The sequence below is a fragment of the Tachypleus tridentatus genome, chromosome 9 (genome assembly GCF_004210375.1).
Source record: "Tachypleus tridentatus isolate NWPU-2018 chromosome 9, ASM421037v1, whole genome shotgun sequence".
Lineage (NCBI taxonomy): Eukaryota > Metazoa > Arthropoda > Merostomata > Xiphosura > Limulidae > Tachypleus > Tachypleus tridentatus.
Window position 1 is genome coordinate 113,096,658 of NC_134833.1, and position 18,106 is coordinate 113,114,763.

The 18,106-nt window shown below is 30.5% G+C and overlaps 1 protein-coding gene across 5 annotated transcripts in view; it reads right to left on the minus strand.

The window, feature by feature from the left end:
- Positions 1-4,260: 4,260 nt before the first annotated feature.
- The window catches only part of Sym (symplekin scaffold protein), a 76,889-nt gene continuing 63,043 nt past the window's right edge, over positions 4,261-18,106 (minus strand). For all 5 annotated transcript variants that reach the window (XM_076456591.1, XM_076456587.1, XM_076456588.1 and 2 more), the window contains exons 28-33: positions 16,026-16,113; positions 14,208-14,312; positions 11,898-12,085; positions 9,220-9,396; positions 6,367-6,435; positions 4,261-4,564 (exon numbers count right to left, since the gene is read on the minus strand). In XM_076456591.1, coding sequence (XP_076312706.1) covers positions 4,427-4,564; positions 6,367-6,435; positions 9,220-9,396; positions 11,898-12,085; positions 14,208-14,312; positions 16,026-16,113 — 765 coding nt within the window. In that variant the 3' untranslated portion in view covers positions 4,261-4,426. The remainder of the gene's footprint in view (positions 4,565-6,366; positions 6,436-9,219; positions 9,397-11,897; positions 12,086-14,207; positions 14,313-16,025; positions 16,114-18,106) is intronic.

Below are 18,106 nucleotides of genomic sequence, written 5' to 3' on the forward strand. Positions count from 1 at the left end.
AAAAAAAAAAAATTGTATTGTAGCGTACAAGTTCGTCACAAAGAAGGAGTCAACACACAAAAATGCAATACCACAGTCTTTAATTAACAAGCACAATACACTAAAACAAAACAATTACAAATGTTTGTTCTGAATGTGTGTTTGACTGGTAAGATAGAGAAAAGGACATATAAAAGAACTCTTTATTGGTTTCTCACTAGTCTCATTTGAGTTCCTCCCCGTAAACTAAAAGAAAGTGAAACTATAATATAAAATAACCCCACACTATTATATTTAGGGCAATACACTCAAAATCTTTACAAAACCAAGAAGTTAACAATGTCTTAGCCAAATTACCTAAAATTTTGATCCGAAATCTTAAAAAGAAGACAAATTCCAGTAAAAAGTCTGTTTAACCCTGAATAATAGGGTTTTTAATATCAAAAACTAAAACACCGTAAACAAAAACCAATAACTTTCTTACATCAAACTACTTCAGCCTTTAAGTCACTCACACTTATACACGAGGGGGGATCCGAATCTTTACAAGATTTGTCAACAGAGAAAAACAAAACAACAAAGGCTGGCTATTGTGAGACATCATTAGTAAAATAACAGCTATATTTTTTTAAACAAAACCTATTTAATGAGCAGTTAACGTGTCCTAGCCCCGTATGTAGCGAGAGTAAGGAAAATTTAATTGAGTAACTCATTGCATCCAAACTGATCTGAAAGAAAACTATTAGCTAATTACAGAAGTAACAGATACCAGCCTGTACTAAACGTTTCCACTTCTCTGTATACGAAGGAAGCAGTTTTTAATGGTTATGCAACTCAGAATATTGTACAAAGAACAATTTGGCATTCAAAATATGCCAATGTTAAGGCATGTCCCCCTATCCCCAAGGAAATTTTTGAAAACCAGGTTATCAGAGATTGGGCTTTGTACTAGTTTTGCTATAATTTATGGAAATTATTAATCACATGTAAGTATTTCTTATAATTCACCAAAATTGGTGCTCACTGGCACTTACACTCACCATAGCTATAAGCAGATTATACATGTAATTTATTATGCATTGTGATAATGATTTATACACACTACTGCAAGTCTATTTACATATCTAGAAACAACCTTTGAAATGCAAGTTAAAGTTTAAAAAGCCTAAAAGTTATTGTAACAAGATGTTTTTTTGGCTGCTGCCTGGTCTGCTTAAAGTTTTCGTTGATAAATTGAAAACCAGAAAAAATAATCTTTGGAAAAGAAACGATTTCACTTGGCCAAAAACAAATTTCTCAGTTGTAATCGATTTTGCTATCTCTATCAGTACGGATATATAGTCAACTGAAAATAACAGGCATACTAATAACCATTATAAGTTAGCCATAACACAATGTCATAGTAATAAGACTAACTAGTCTTTGTAGGTGTTTATGATATGTTAACTCTGGTGACAACTTCTGCAATAATACTATGAATCATAGTCTAAGCCTGGCAACCATATTTTAGTTTACCTTTATATTAAAATAACCAAGTATATTTGCTTTCGCGAGCGTTGATTTCAACTTTTCGAATGATTCTCGCTCTTCTAAGCTAATATTAGTTCAGTCTTATTGTGTGAATAAACACAATGGCTCAGGAAGGGAAATTATAATAATAGTATTGATAAAGTAGAATAAAAATGCCATATAAAGATTAATTAACAAAAAATGTTCAGTATAAAAAACTGAAAATAAAAAAACTTGGAAAATTATCATAAAGAAACCACATCACACGTAACAAAAAATATTAATTTGTAACACAGGGAACTACTTAATATTCAAAGATCTATGTTTCCAGGATAGTTGTATTATATCGTGCATGTACAGAGAATAAACTTATTACTGCAATTGGGTTATTCTAATCCAGTTCCCTCATTTCAAAGAAAATATGAATCGTGAACACAATTGTATAACATTCTATACAGATTTACTCTGATTTAAGAAAATATTTAAGAATGCCAAATACTAATGCATGATAATCCCATAGACAAATTTAGAAATTAAAATCTTCCTACTGACCTATCACTACAAAAATGTGAGTCAACGACTAAGATTTATTCACTGAAAATGAATTAGTTTTCACTCGGTAAAAATTATTACTTCCTTACGACGAACATAAAAGGTTACTCCCTAACATTGCATTTACATTCAGTTTTTTTACAGAATGTATTAATCTAGTTAAAACGTTTGTAAATCCAGGCTTTTAATGAATACCACACTTTAAAGTTATTATTCAAACTAGCTAAACGTCACACAAAGATAAACTAATTAACAATTCTTAATGGCTTTTAGATTAGAAATAGTAAGATATAACTATCAGTTTTCCTTGACAAAAACTATTATATATAATGGAATATTGCCCTTAATTAGTTTAATTTTCAATAAACAATAAATAGTTGACGTTCTTTCTTTGTATACATTTTTCAACTTAGTATCTGAAATAAAAGGTTCTTGCTTTGCAATTTTTACTGACGTGGTACCACAAAGATTCAGCAAGAGTTTGTTACATTTAGTTTGACTGAATTTAAGAATTTATGTTTCAAATTAACATATCACATCATATTTTTTAGTTATTTACAACTAATGGAATTTTTGTTGACGTTTGATATAGTTATATTAATACCTTATTATTGTTCACACTACACATCTTAAACACTTTACTGACATTTTAAGCTGTTGTTCTCCATCTAACGAATTGTAACTATTGTATTGCTTGTCAACTAATAACAAGTGTACTTAAAATTAATCACTACCAATCTATACTCTTTTTATAAACTGATTGTTGTTTTCGGTTGCACACACTAATTTACTATGAAATTCGAAAACATAAATTGCTTCAAAGTCTTTGAAACAGCATAAATCAGTTTATGAAGGATGATTTCATAACATTATTCTTTTGAAAACTCCCAAGTTTGTACCAAAGTCAATACCCTAGTGGTACTAAACTTTGAATTTAGAGTTCCTAATAATATTACTCATATACATCCATGAACAGATTTTTAATCATTGTGGTATTCAACTATTGTGCTAAGTTTTTTTTTGGATACTGTGATATTGGCATTTATAAAAATAAATGCCACATTTTTGTAATGTGACTGATTTCTTTTGAAGAAAACTCATTAAGCACATGCTGTTACCAACTGGTAATGTATCAACAATGATTTAACTGATGCAAGTTGAAGATCTGGCTCTCATCAAACATGTTATGAAAAATCATGTTTACAACATGCAATGTTTTCTTATTTTTTATCAAAATCTAAAACGTGTGCACTAGAGATTTAATCTGTCATATTATTAAATACAGTAATCACCTTTAAATAGTTTATGTTAAAAAACAATGTGTTGGATTTCATTGCCAAAATATTCCACTACAGTTCCTACAATCAGAGACCTGACATGAATATAAACTACAAATCAACTGCTGTATGCTAGTTTACTGAACAACTGTTATTTTGTAACCATAATTCTGAGTTGAAACATCTAACCTGAATACTTTTATTATGAAAGAAATTAATGTATGCTCTTTTTGTCTTTATCCAGTTTTCAAGAGATTCTGCAGCACTTAATAAATACTTCTTTCATTACAAATGTGTATCATACAGATTTGATTCACAAACACAATGACAAATGTTCAAATAATCTTTTTAATGCCCTGAAAATTTATGTAGACACTTAACAAATATTCAAACAACAACACAAGACACAACGAACATGTATCACTAAGATGCAGACTTTGTCAACTTATTATATTCTTCAAAATTTTCATGGTTTCAGATCAAAACAGTATTTTGTTTACATGTTTTACATGGCTCATAATAAACACAACAGCGTTTTAATGATGTTACAAAAGCTGATAACTAGTCAGTTAATTGTATATTTTGATCAGTTTTGTGCGTATTAACTTTAAGAGTGAAAATTTTATTGGTTTTTGTAAATTGGTATTTTTGTTACAGGCAAACCGAAACTTAAAGATCTAAGTATTTTACTACTGATCTAAGTGATTTCTTATAATATTCTCGGAGAAAGAACAGAGAAGTATGTGCAATAAATGAGAGTTTGTGGCTCTAAAAATACAGGTATGATGAATACTTTAAAGATATTACACAGTATTGAAAGTTTTTAGATAGAAGTAGTGTATTACAGACAAGATTTTATGCTGTATGGATTTTATATCTATGAATATGAAAGAGTGAAATGAAAATTTACTGTAAGACACACATAAGAATGGTAGAAAAATTCTAAAGAAAGAAAACAAATATTTTATTCATTAATGAAATTACTGTTTCATCTGTACAAAACATTTACAGTTTCAACTTGTGATAAAGAGCCTAAATTTCAAGTGTCGATACTGAAATCTTAGCTCCACAAAACGAGATATCACATCATCATCTTCAACTTTCACATTCTAGAAATCTGCCTCAGTTTTGATAGTGAGAGTCAGTGGTAAGGTTGACTCATGACCTGGAGGAGGAGGCTCATTGTTTTGTAAAGTTATCAAAGATTCCTGTGGTGTCAAGCTCACATTGGAGAGAGAAGATGTACCCTGCATAGAAATAAATACTAGTGATCACAGCACCAATAAGACATCTGTTTATGGACTGTATAGAGTAATTAAAGTATACAATCACTACTTAAGTTCTATGTGAGGTAAAATAACTGATGTAAATTCCACACAGTAAATTAATATGTAAGAAATAAACTAATATTACTTGATGATCTAAAAACAATGATTAGTGGTAAAACATAAAAATCACAATCAAATGTACCTTTCTTTTTTTTACTGACAAATAGTATTGAAAAACAACATAAAACACATTTCTATAGCTCTAGTGTTATAATACAAAGTCATCATGCAGTGTTTTGTGGTGCAATGAATGCTTTTAATACAAATTCTATGCAAAGAGACATAAGCAAGCTGACCTTATAAGTTTCAGATAGTTAAACATGCATGTCTAACTTCATGGGAGAAAAATTCAGATAGCTTAAAAATAGTTCTAGGTACCTTCTAATTTCCATAATATGTTATACAAACACATACAATTCAAAGAGAAAAAGATATAATAATACATTTCACAATAAACAGACATGGAGGTCCTATATATGAATGAGATTAAGGAATTCTACATAATAATATAAATACACAGTTTCAAAATGTTGTTATAAAACCTGCAAGACTTGAGTCTTGGTATAAAATATATAAAAGTTTAAATACTTCTGTTTGTTTTTTACAAAAATTCAGTTTTTAATACAGGAACAGATAAAGAGCAACACAGTTTTCTGCCATAAGTTTTCATGGTCTGTATTTGTGTGTTGCTCAGCCAACACAGAATCATGAAATTTTTTCAAGGTTATTCTGATGTTCTTGAATTCTTAACTTTCAATTTCTAACAGTCTGGATAATTTATATTTTATCACAAGAACACTGGGTCTTGTAAACATCATATTTATGAATGTTCAGTTTTAAAACTAGATATTTTCCTGTAGTCCTTTTTATTTTTTGGTATACATTTTTAAAGCATTTCTCTTAAAGTAACTACCAACCAGTCAAGTTCTTGTTATAAAGTAGAAATATAACTTCTTAATAACGTATTGTAAAGTATGTATCTTAAAAATTGAGATAACAATTAAATTTAAATACTACCTTAATATGTTACTGTTTTATATTAAATTTATTTAGTAAAGATATACTCTCTATGTTAGTTTAGTATAACAAGATGTTATATTTCTGGTTTGAACATAAAAGTACATTTAACAATTAAAAGCCTGTAATGCACTAATACTGTGTTGGTAGAAGAAGCCATGTTTTTAATAATGTTAAAAAGTATTTACCAGAACTGAATTGTTCATTTTACATTTTGTAGCTATATAAGAACTATCTACACTAGCCATCTGCTAGTCATTACCACCCACTGACAACTCTTGGACTACTCTTTTATCAACAAAAAGCAAGACTGACTGCAACATTACAATACTCTCATGGCTTAAAGGGCAATATTCGGTGGGACATGGATTCAAACTCATGACCTTCAGATTGCAAGTCAAGTTACCTTACTGCCTGGTTATGGCAAGCCACCATATTTTTTAAGAACTATATTTCACACACCAAATTCAAGGTGTAGTACAAAAATGGCCCCTAATTTTCTCTACTTAACCAAAAAAAAATGAAATTAAGTGTAAAAAACCTTAACTATTTTAGAAACATTTTATAATGAAAATGGCAATATTAATTTTTGCTCAAACATTAACAAATAACTATTTGTTATAATTATAATCTTGACTACATATTTCTTTCTCAGCTATTACTGCTGTAAAACATATCATTTGATTTTAATTAACACGACTTACAGGTTCTTCTTGTTGTTGACCTTCTGAACCAAACAAAATATTCATGATGGCCTGAGGAATGTGAGCTTTCTGTAATAACAGATAAATCAAGTTGTTGATAAACGACACTTCAACTGTTGAAAATGAAAACATATTACATAATAATAAAAACATAGTTGTTAAGAGAAATATACAAGTCTTGTTTTAATATTAAAGATTAATATCTACAAAAATAAATCAACAATTTCTGAAAATGAAAACATTTCTTTAGGAATACAATAATTAGGCAGCCCATATTGCTATAATCTTGGAGGTCCAACCATGCTCAGATGAAATGGATAATTTTGCTTGAATTATTTATCCAATCAACAGTAACAGGTTCCTTATACTGAAGAGATTAACATCAGCACTGTTTACTATTTAAAATTTAATGATCTTATGATAAGTAATCTTAAAATTAAAAAAATATAGAACAAAATTTAAAGTTAGAATGTACAAGTCACTTGTTCTTAAACACAAAGCACAACTGACTGTGTATTGTGCTTATTGTACAGAATATATTCTGAATTTTAACATTACAGTAGCTTACCCAGTTACATCAAAGATATGTTCCTAGAAAGTACAAAGTTAGGCAGATCAATGTAAATCTGACATTATTTTCCTACTCCTGGAGATTGAATGTAGGATATCCAAACTTAACCTAACCCAACATAAAGACATAAAAACTAGAAAAAAACTCAGCAGAGTACATATCTGTGTCATGTAATGTTAATCATATTTAGTTTTCAAAAAATAAGAAAACTGTGTCCATATTTTAATGTTAAAATTACAAATATATTTCTTCATCTCAAAAACCTCCTAAATACATTTCAAACATTTTTATCAGTAAAACTTCATAGCTTATGTAGTATTTTCTCTATTCTCTCTCTTAAATGTAAATTATCAATTTGATTGACTTCATAATCACAAAAAAATTAAATTACCCCCTTGTTTTCACTTTAGAATGACTTCAAATTGTAATATGAAACTACATTCATTTACTGTAAGTAGCTCTAAGTTTGTAACAGCATATATCTATTTATAATTAAATTTTATCATTTATTGCCCTTTAAACCATGTCTAACTACTATCTGTGTCATTATAAGTTTTAAACCACTCAGAAAATGTGCAGCTCATGAGGTACTACAAGCTGCTCAAATGTATGCTTTGTGAAATAATTTTATTATAATACTATTATTATCTATTTTAACTAATCTAATCTTAACTAGCCTAAAATGATCCCTATTTTTACATTTTAGTTATTTTTATAATTATACATACAGAATAAATATGAAAAACAAGAAATAAAACACTTAACCAATCTTCTTTTTTCTTGCTCTTGATTATTGAAGAGTTAACCCTAAATGTTTTATAGTAATGCCACTAAAGCACTTAATAATTATTTAATTAAATATTGTACCAAACTACACAGGTTAAAAACATGCAAAAAGTAGACATATTCTCAATCTCTCAACATTTTTCTAGCTTTATAACTCTGTGATAAAAGTTGTTACAAGTTTATCCAAGCTAGTTGTTAACTTTCTCACAGGAATGATGCTGGTACCCTGAGTGAACCTGACATTTACTTCTTAGGAATGTGATGTCATACATCATTTAATACATGAAAACTTTGACTTTCTATTAGCTATACGTAATATATAATTAAACATAAGAAGCACTATTTACAAATTATGAAAGAAAATTTGAAAGGTAGGTGTGGCAGGAGGGGTCTGATTTTCTATTTGATAGCTCAGTAACTAAGCAAGATGAAAGACTTTCTAAAATTTGGTTTATCTGAACAATTATTATTTTATGGAGAGTGATCTACATTTAATTTCACACTTTTTTTAGGGGTGGTGGATAAAATAGAGAAGATCACATGCTAAGAGAAAATGTGTGTCACACTAGGAGAAATTCAGAATTTGTTTATAATACTGCCTAGCAGAATTAAGAACTTAAAACGTATATACTATTAAAGTATGAATTATTAGCTATGATTTTATGCTATTCTAATTGATAAAACATACACAAAAAGTAGTTTAGTAAAATTTTGAATGTAAGACACTAAAACTTTGTGTCATGTGCAATAAAGGATATCTGTGGTGATAGGAGTAAGAGGTATGATTTTTTTTCTTGACCTTGATACTCCAAAAATAACTTCTCTTGGGTTGGTCACAGTACAAACCTATGCTACACTTACACCAACTTTTATCTGCATTCATACAGTCATTTTTGAGAAATGGTGCTAACAATTACATACAGGTTTGAAACACAATAAAGAGCTTTTATATTTAAGGATTTTTTGGCAAATTTTATGCAAACAAAATCACAGGGAGTATTGCTCAATACTGGCCAATAGGATGGACAACATGCAACTGTGACCAAAGAAAGTGCAGGAAGTCTGGCTTTAACTTGACTCCAAAGAGTAGAAAAATACCTGCACAGAGCACCACTTGTTGCCATAATAACAATATAAACCAAGGCTCATGGTTTGAATTTTTTGTTTTGGGCACATGCTAACAAAAATACCATCAAACTAGAATTAACTTATTTTGGATAATGTTCTCTAATTTCTTAACAACTTTATCTCTGATCAACATAAATGGGAGAACTCCTGTATAACCCTTCAAGTTTATCTCTGTGGAACTGAAAAAGCCCTAAAAAGTGTAAAGAAACAGAGAGTATGTTTTAATAAATATATTTTTAAAACATCTATAAAGGAAGATGGAAAAAAAACAAGACAAATTACAGCCTTTAGACAAATTTGCTTGTCATCATAATCAAGTGTAATAAATATGTAACTACAGAGAGATGCTTAAAGTGTTTGTAGACAACCTGGTGGTCAGTGAAAGAGAGAACATGCTGAAGAAGAGGATCTTGGAGTTCTGGGCTTGTTTCAAACACATTAAGTAGCTGTTGGGGTGGAAGCTGTAGCAGAACTTGGAAAGACTGGGGTTTGGTTCTCTGACAACACTTGATAAATCCTTCCCATACTTTTTTCTGTTTCCACACCTATAGAATTAGAAGAACATGAAGTTAAAATGTACAGCCTTGATCTATTCAGCAAAAATAATGCCAGATTAATGAAAGTGTTTTGATGTGAACCTTATGTTTCTTAGTATAAAACTAATAAATATTGGATGAAATGGACTTTTTAAAAAAATTAGAAACACAAATAGTTCAAACACTCTCAAGCTGTGAAATTTTTTTTGTTCATTTCATAGACATTTCTCTCCCCCAAATTCATATTTGAATTCTAGTTTAATACTTTTATAATAACAATGTGGATATTTTGAAACAACCAAAGCAATGTAGTTATAAATGCACTCTATTCAATCTTTATCACAAATTTCATATTAATAATGTACTGTTTCTATTTTGTTTAGTCAGTTAACTGACTTTCAATACAGAAAACAAAATAATATTATTCTAATTACAGTATTTTACCAGGATCATAAGCATCATCAAAATAAAATAAAGAGTAAAAACTTTTCTTGATAACAAATTGTTAACTAAACAACATTTGAATGTTTCTTAATTCCTCTGGTTTCTCAGCTTTACTTGCTATTTCATCTGCACTGGCAAACATCATTTCAATATGTTTTTGTATCTCTTTCTCACTCAAACTATTTTCTAATTATTTCAATCTTTAAACCCCTCTCTTACTGGTCTATTTGTTCTCTTTTCTTCTCATCAAGATACATACAATACTCCTGTTTATTACTGGCCTCTGTCATCAACAGCTTTTTGCCCATAACAAAATGTATTAGATTAATAGTTTACCTGACATGATCACAAATTACTCTTCTTTGAAACATGTTTTTCGTTTCAACTTCTTTGTTAATTGAAAACAGAAATTGTTCAGAGAAAAAAATCTCAAACCACAAGATGTCAGCTCCATCTGTTTTGTGATCAAAGTTTCACATTCCTCATTGACCTCTCCTGATAAGTGCCATACTGATGGTGAGCTTTGTCTCCATCTACTTGAGATTAAAGTTTTTAAATTCCTCCCTGATATCTCTTACCCAAGTGCCATAGTAACAGAGGGTTTCATCCTCACGTGAGTTGCTAATATTTAAAATCTTTTTATTTCCTGGATCAAACATGCATGGTTTTAGTGAAGCTAGAATTATACACATTCATGTCTTGGCTGAACCTGTCAAGCAAGTTCTTAGTGATAGATGACAAATTTGGGACAACATACAGCAGTACTGAATTATCAGTTTCTTATATTTAAAGATAGATGTAATTCAGGTAGCAATGCCCCCCAAAAATGCTAGCTTTGCAAAGTAAGCTAGTAATGGACTGCTCTGTACCTTACAGAATATCCAATTGTCTGGATTTGGTGTCTTTTAGCCTGTATCTACACTTTGATAGAGGTACAGATGTGTGACCACAAAATAAGTGCTCTGGTATATTTCATGCCATCTAGACTTACAGAATTTTACAGAAAATGCTCCTCTCTTTTTTCTTTGATGAAACCATATATTTGGAATGGAGAGCAGTGGAACAGATTACAAAATCTTGACAACAATTTTCCAACACTAAAAATCTGCACCATTTATAAAGACCCACTGATCTTTGTGCAGACCACAACTTTTAGCATTGAGCATAGACTTGTAATCTTTTTCTACTCTATTGTTTATAAGACAAAATAACTTGTAAATGATGTGCAAGGCTATCCAAAGAATTCATTCCTCATATCTTCTGCTGGAAAATGGTCAAAGACTTGTGGTAATAAATAACTTGTACATGAAATGCATTGTCCACAGTCCACAAGACTGTTGTTAAAATGCACATTATACAAAGGTTCCTTGTTTAGCTGTTAAATAAAATCAACTGCAACATTTCAAGTTACAGTTTTCCTGCAATGTATAATCCAAGAATGCCACATTATTCACTTTTCACTATCATGTATTGGTCAGTGTACAAGTATGCTTCCAATATCTTTAACTGAGAGTAACAACAACAAGAAAGTTCACTTAATCAATAATTTTCAGTTATATGACAAATTCTACAGTTTTTATCAGGACAGTTTTATAGTCTGTTCTTCTAGGCATTAAAATTAAAAAGTCCAAATTAAAGAGCATTCCAGAAACTCTGAAAAGTGTACAAATCATATAAACTATTTTTTGACAAACAAGTTTGATATTAAAAAACTAAAAAGTTTAAACATGACAAAAGTACAGGCTTCAACTTCTGTCAGACATTTTTCAACTGAGTATGCTACTTCCTTGTATTCTTTTTAAATGCCTAAAACCCATAGTTTAGGAGAGAAAAAAAGTATTTAGATAAAAGTAGTAAATTAATTAATTATGATTACTATAACTCTCTCTAATGTCAATGTCACATGCTGGTTACAAAACTGAAGAACAATGTATCTGTTCAAGAACTATTGCTATCTAATAAAGTATTATTGTATCAAAACATCTATCTGTAAAATAAAAGAAGTATTAGCATTAGAAATTGATATTTACATTAGATATTTAGTTGTAACAAAATATTTGATTTACCTGTTTCAGAATCAACCTCTGAAGGATGTTCATAACAAAGCCAATTAAACGAGGATAGAGGGACAAGGACTGAATCACTGTTCTCATTAACAGTGTTGGAAGTGGGCTTTGTTCCATTAACTGCTGCATAACAACAGCCAAAACCTCCTGGGTATAGATCTGCTTCTGGGCAAAGCACAGGCCTGTAGCTAAAACATTGAAAGATATAAACATGAATTCAAGTAGTGTTTTATTAGGCAAGAGTTGATAGCTAAAACACTTATAACTGAGTTGTTTTAACACTGTATACATCTCTCCATTTTTGACTGGTACTTTGAGTTGATAATAGGTGGCATATGTACAACTGCTGAGAGGGTTCACCATTTAGATTAGTTCTTCTCATGCAAGAGATCCCAGGTTTGGTCCTGCTTACCGGAAGTGCCAAAAGTTGAACTACCATAACATTACATTTATTCAATGCTATTACTATTGAAGCTTTGTACCATATAAAAGAAGGGCCCCATAAAATGAATAGTAGAGAACAATTATGTTGTTTTTATGGCACTCTTGTTCTTAGCAGAAATTCAAATGAAGTTAATCTTTATGGAACTCTGGAAAACCACATGATAAATGTGAAATACATAGACAGTTCCTGTAATACAAAACAAATAACTAACCTAAATTTATATGGTCAATAATAAGTTTTAGAAAATAATTAAAGTTACTGGTTAGGCTGACAAATCATTTGCTCATTGAAATTTCTTTTAAATTTTTCTGAAGGGGTTAACAGTATATAACAAACATGTTGTACTACTACTAAAATTAAATGATTTGCAATGTCAATAGTAATCTGTATGAAGTACATTTCACTAGACCAAAATATCAGCATTTGCAGATTTGTTTTTGTTTGTTTTAAATTAAACACAAAGCTACACAATGGGCCATCTGTGCTTTACTCCCACCACAGGTATCGAAACCCAGTTTATTGGTGTGAATCTGTAAACATACCACTGTGCCAATGAGGGCTCCACTGATAGAAGAAGTGCATGAGGGTAAAAACAATGCTTGGAACATTTTTTTTTTTTTTTTTTTTTTATGTTGTCAAAAACTAACAAAACTATGAAAATACGTAACAAACTGCTTTTAAAAAAACAAATAATTTTGGATTAATTTAATAGAATAGCCTATAATTGATATTAATATCATTTAACAAACATTTTTTTTTTGTAACTAAATAACTGAAATAAGCATTCCAAACAATATATACAGTAACTAATCTCAGTTCACAGAAACACGTTTATCTAAGTTTTGTTTCAATATAGAAAAGGTTCTTGTCTGTGTACATCAGGTAAAGTAAATAAAGGGATGGGGGGGGGGGGGGTTTAACAGCTGTGCATGGTTTATAAGAAAAAAACTAGGTTTTATAGTAGAGAACAAAGGATTCTAATACACAGTCTACAAAAGTTAGGAACAAGCCACAAACCTGGGTATATTTCATAGTATAACAATCATGACATTCGCAATAACCTTCTTGTGTTATTATGTCTGTTCTAAAACCATAGAAGTATTCTTACATGAAGAGGTATCAAGTGAGGATGTTTAAGGTTAGTAAGTGAAATAAGCTAGGAGTTCTGCAAAGGCAAAATACATAGATAACGAAGACTTTTGTGTACTAGTAAATTTATTTTTACTCACACAAATGATAGAAGTATAATAACTTAGCTGTACAACATATGATAACTGTTAGAAAGACATTAAGCTTGATCAAAAACATAAGTTGATAAATAACAAAAAGAAATAATCAAAGAAAATAAAACAAATTAGAACTCATTGGATATATAAAATAAAACTTTTCTGATCAATAATATTAGAATAAGCTTGGTTTTCTTTGTTTTTTCATATCATTTAATAGTAAAAAGTTAGTATTCTTTTGACATACATTTATGTCAATTATACTTTTACTGATTAAATAATCTTTTGATAAATTTATATGATTTCAGGCACACAACAAAAAACAATCTAAGATAAAAGAAATTATATTTTGAAATTACTTTAAAAACAGCATTTAATGACAAAAGTTCTGAAAATTCACAATCAAAAATATAATACAAATACTAATCCAACTTATGTTAACTGAATTTAATACTACTGGAATAAGAATTTTAATTGTGAGAAGAAACCAAACAAGGTTGACATAACTTACTCTGATAATCCCATAAAGGTTAATGTTTTTGGTTTTTTCCCAAGTTTAATAATGGTTATGATATGAATTTTAATAACTCAGATTTTTTATTACATTAGATTAGGATAATAATAAATTAAATCACAAACCTTTAATAATGGTCTTCATATCACATTTTGCAGGGTCAATGTTATGTAGAGCAATTAAGAGCTCAGCTGGTGTTAGAGGGCTGGTAAAGCTAGTTCCTGCATCAGCTGTAAAGGAAAATTTAAAAAGTGTGTTTTCTTGTTAAAATGAATTATTTAAAACCAATCTAGAAACAACTGCTGTTGGAAGTGTGAAAACTTAAATCTTAATTTTTCACTGGAAAGATCAATAAGAGTCCAATATCCAAAGAGACACATAAAAGATAATGATCTGTAGGAACAGATATCACTATTGAAAACATTGAGATTTTGTAAGGTGGAAACAAAACTATTTCAAAGCCTATAAAACAATCCAAAATAAAAAAAAAATATTAAACATAGGAACAACTTAACAGATCACCCAAAGTTTCAACTCTGCCTCAAAAGTTGGAGGAAAAAATAATTAAATAGTTGATATCCAATTTCAAAATTATAAAAAACAAACAGATTAAAACCTTCACAAAAATTACTTTATGTAAAAGTATCTGTACTTTATCTAATTACAAAACTTTATTTCATTCCTGAGCTTCTAACACATCAGTCAGAAAAAAAACAATAAAAACAGTGTTTCACTGGTTGCCAGTTCTCATTAGAGTCCTGTTAAAAAATTATATATAAACTTTTTACATCATGCATGGAGAAACATGTTTTGTGATTGTACAAAACATTATAGAGATATGCAACCCCAATGTCACCAATCATGAAACCAAACAATCAAACAAAATCTGTCAGCTGAACATGACACACAAAAGGAATGCCATAAATCCTCACGAGTTATTTACAATTATTCAGAAAATGGTTTAAAATTATTGTTGCTTTTTTAAATATGTATGTTCATAATCATAATTTAGGGCAAACGGTTTTTCAATACAATGTCCACAGGTTCCCTTCAGGTAGTCTGTATATAGGGTACAAAATTATGGGAAAAAAAAAGTGGCAGCACAGTGTACAGTCCCATTGGGGTCCACAAGATAAAGTTTCAGAATCATTTCATTTACAGTATGATAATAAGCATCATCAAATGCCTTTATTGAAAATATTCAATTCCATACATTCTTAGTGACAGTTTTTAATTAAATTAAACTGTGAATATAGTCTGATTGAATATCTAAAAGTATAACTGCAAAGACTGCAAATATTAAGCCTAGGTAACAACAGTTCGATGTTTTAAGTAATTTTGGATAAACATGAAAGCAATTTCCAGATCACACACACACATTTTTAAAAATAATTCAAAGGCTGAATCTACAACTTCATAATACCTAGGTATATACTTCCAAGGCTCCAACTAAATTTCTCATATCCTAGGACATACTTCAAAGGCTCCAACTAAAATTCACTTATTCCCAGAACATACTTCAAAGGCTCCAACTACAATTATCATTTACTCAGGACATACTGAAAGGTTCCAACTAAAATTCTCATATACCCAGGACATACTTCAAAGGTTCCAACTAAAATTGTTACAAACCCAAGATGTACTTCAAAAGCTCCACCTACAACTCCCTCATATTCAAGACATAGTTCAAAGGCTCCATCTACATCTGTCAAACATCCAGGCATATACTTATATTTTGTAACTTTAGAGAAACATAATTATGGAAATTAAACTTTAATTTTTATAGAAAGTAAATTCAATCACATTTTTCTTTTAAGCTGATGATATTTCAGTCACTAGGATCAAGTAAAGCCATCTGAATGATCTTTTAATTAACTAAACTTGTACAAAAATTAAAAAATTACCTTCAGATGACATTACAAGTAGTACCACAAACAACTCACCATGTGTTCCCAACAATCTATTAAAAACTTCCTTGACTACAATGGGATTTAATTTGATGAGCTTTGGTAAAGCAGCAATGACCTCTTTCTAAAAATATAAATGGTAAAATAGATGACTGTTAGTAACTGAAGACTTAAACTTTTATCAACCATAATTAATTAGAAACTAAAACATTACACAGAAGAGTATAGACATTAGTTTTAGCTTAACATTATTATCAGTATAACAGAGTCAATTCAATAAAAGGTGGTAAATGATTTTATGATGTTATTTTACTGGTGATTGGTTGGTTGGTTGGTTGATTTAGTGTTTTTGGCACAAAGCAGCTAGGCTATCTATGAAAAACATCTGGTAAAAGGTAAAATTAAAGTAAATTTAGTAAAATTCATAAAAGGAAATTAAGGTAAAATAAAACAAAGTTTAAAAAACATAAATAGCATAAAACCAATGTTTACACCAAGTCTACAACTCTAAGAGAAAAACTACAGTAATAGAAGTTGTAAAGGACTTTCTGTAGCATAATTGTAATTATCATAACCTTCCAGGAAGACTAACAGGCAAGTACAAAAACCACAATCAGTCACCTGAAGTTGGCCTTTCCAGTCCTGGTTCTGAGTTATTTGATGTTATGGCCATTTTCAAAAAGTAAAGTAATAAAAGTTTGAAAAGACGTGTAGCAAAATTTTAATAATAACTTGCCAGGATGACTAACGGGCAGTTAAAACGGATAGTTCAAACAGCAGCGTCAGTCACCTGAAATTGGCCTTTCCAGTTCCGGTGTCAAGTTATTTAATGTTATGGCCATTTTCTAATTTCAAATCTAACTACATGGACTTTGATTTGTAAAAGGGGAACCACATTAAAAAAGGTTTAATGTACGAATTAAAAAACTTAATGGCTTTTAAAAAAACTAAAAAATATTACTAAGATGGACAGTGTCACCATCACCAATAACACTGTTTAACATTATGGACAAACCTTGGGACAGAACATGTTTAAAATGGTGCCACTATTGAAGGTCGTAACGATGGCAAGAAAGTAAAATGTGGCTTATTGTGATCTGAGTGTTACACAAACCACACACTGGTGTATCAGTTTCAGATAAAATAAAATGATGAGTTAAAAAACTGTGACCAATGTGTAGTCTAGTTAGAACAACTTCCTCTTTCCGATCCTTACGGAAGTAAGACAGCCAAAGACCAATATAAGGTTTTATTTGGAAAAGCTTGTTTTCGTATTGCTCACTTCAAGTCGACTGCCAGCGGGCACAGAGCCAAGCCTTGAATACAGAACTATACTCCATGTATGGAACAGGAACAGCAGTGATAGTGCCAGAGCAGATAGATTTAGCTGTGGTGTCAGCGAGCTCATTCCTGCAAATATCAACATGGCCCAGTATCCAGAAAAACTGGATAGAAGCAGATGTTAAAGAAAAATGGGCCAGTCAGTTTTGAATATCAGTGAGAACAGGGTGTGAACCAATGTGAAGTGATTCCAAGGCCAGTAGAGAACTAAGTGAGTCAGTATAAATAGTGCAGTTTGAGTACTGCTTAGCTTCTATGTGATCCAGGGCAAGAGAAATGGCATACAGTTTAGCAGTGAACACAGAAGCTGTAGAGGGGATTCTGCATGCAACCACCAAACTGCAACAAACCATGGCAGAGTCCAAAGAGTCACCTGATTTTGAAAAATCTGTATAAATAGGAATGGAAAGATAGTTCAAAAGTTGTTCAGCAAATAAAAGATGGTACTTTCAATTGGGAATATCTGCTTTTCTCAGACGACTTAAAGAAAGGTCACATTTGGGGACTTTAATAAGACACGGTGGGTTGGGGTGACCAGTGAATACAGCAATGTTATCCAAGCAGAGACCCAATTCATCCAACTGCGCCTGGAATACGAAGGCCAAAAGGAGCAATGGCAGAATGTCTGTTCTGAAAAAGTATGGTGCACCAAGGAAGAAAAACACAACCCCAGGTGGGGTGCCTGGTAAGGAATGAAGTTTCATAGCATATAGTAAAAACAGTTGCAAATGGCAGAGGTGCAAAGAAGGTTCATGAGACTCAATGTATAAGCTCTG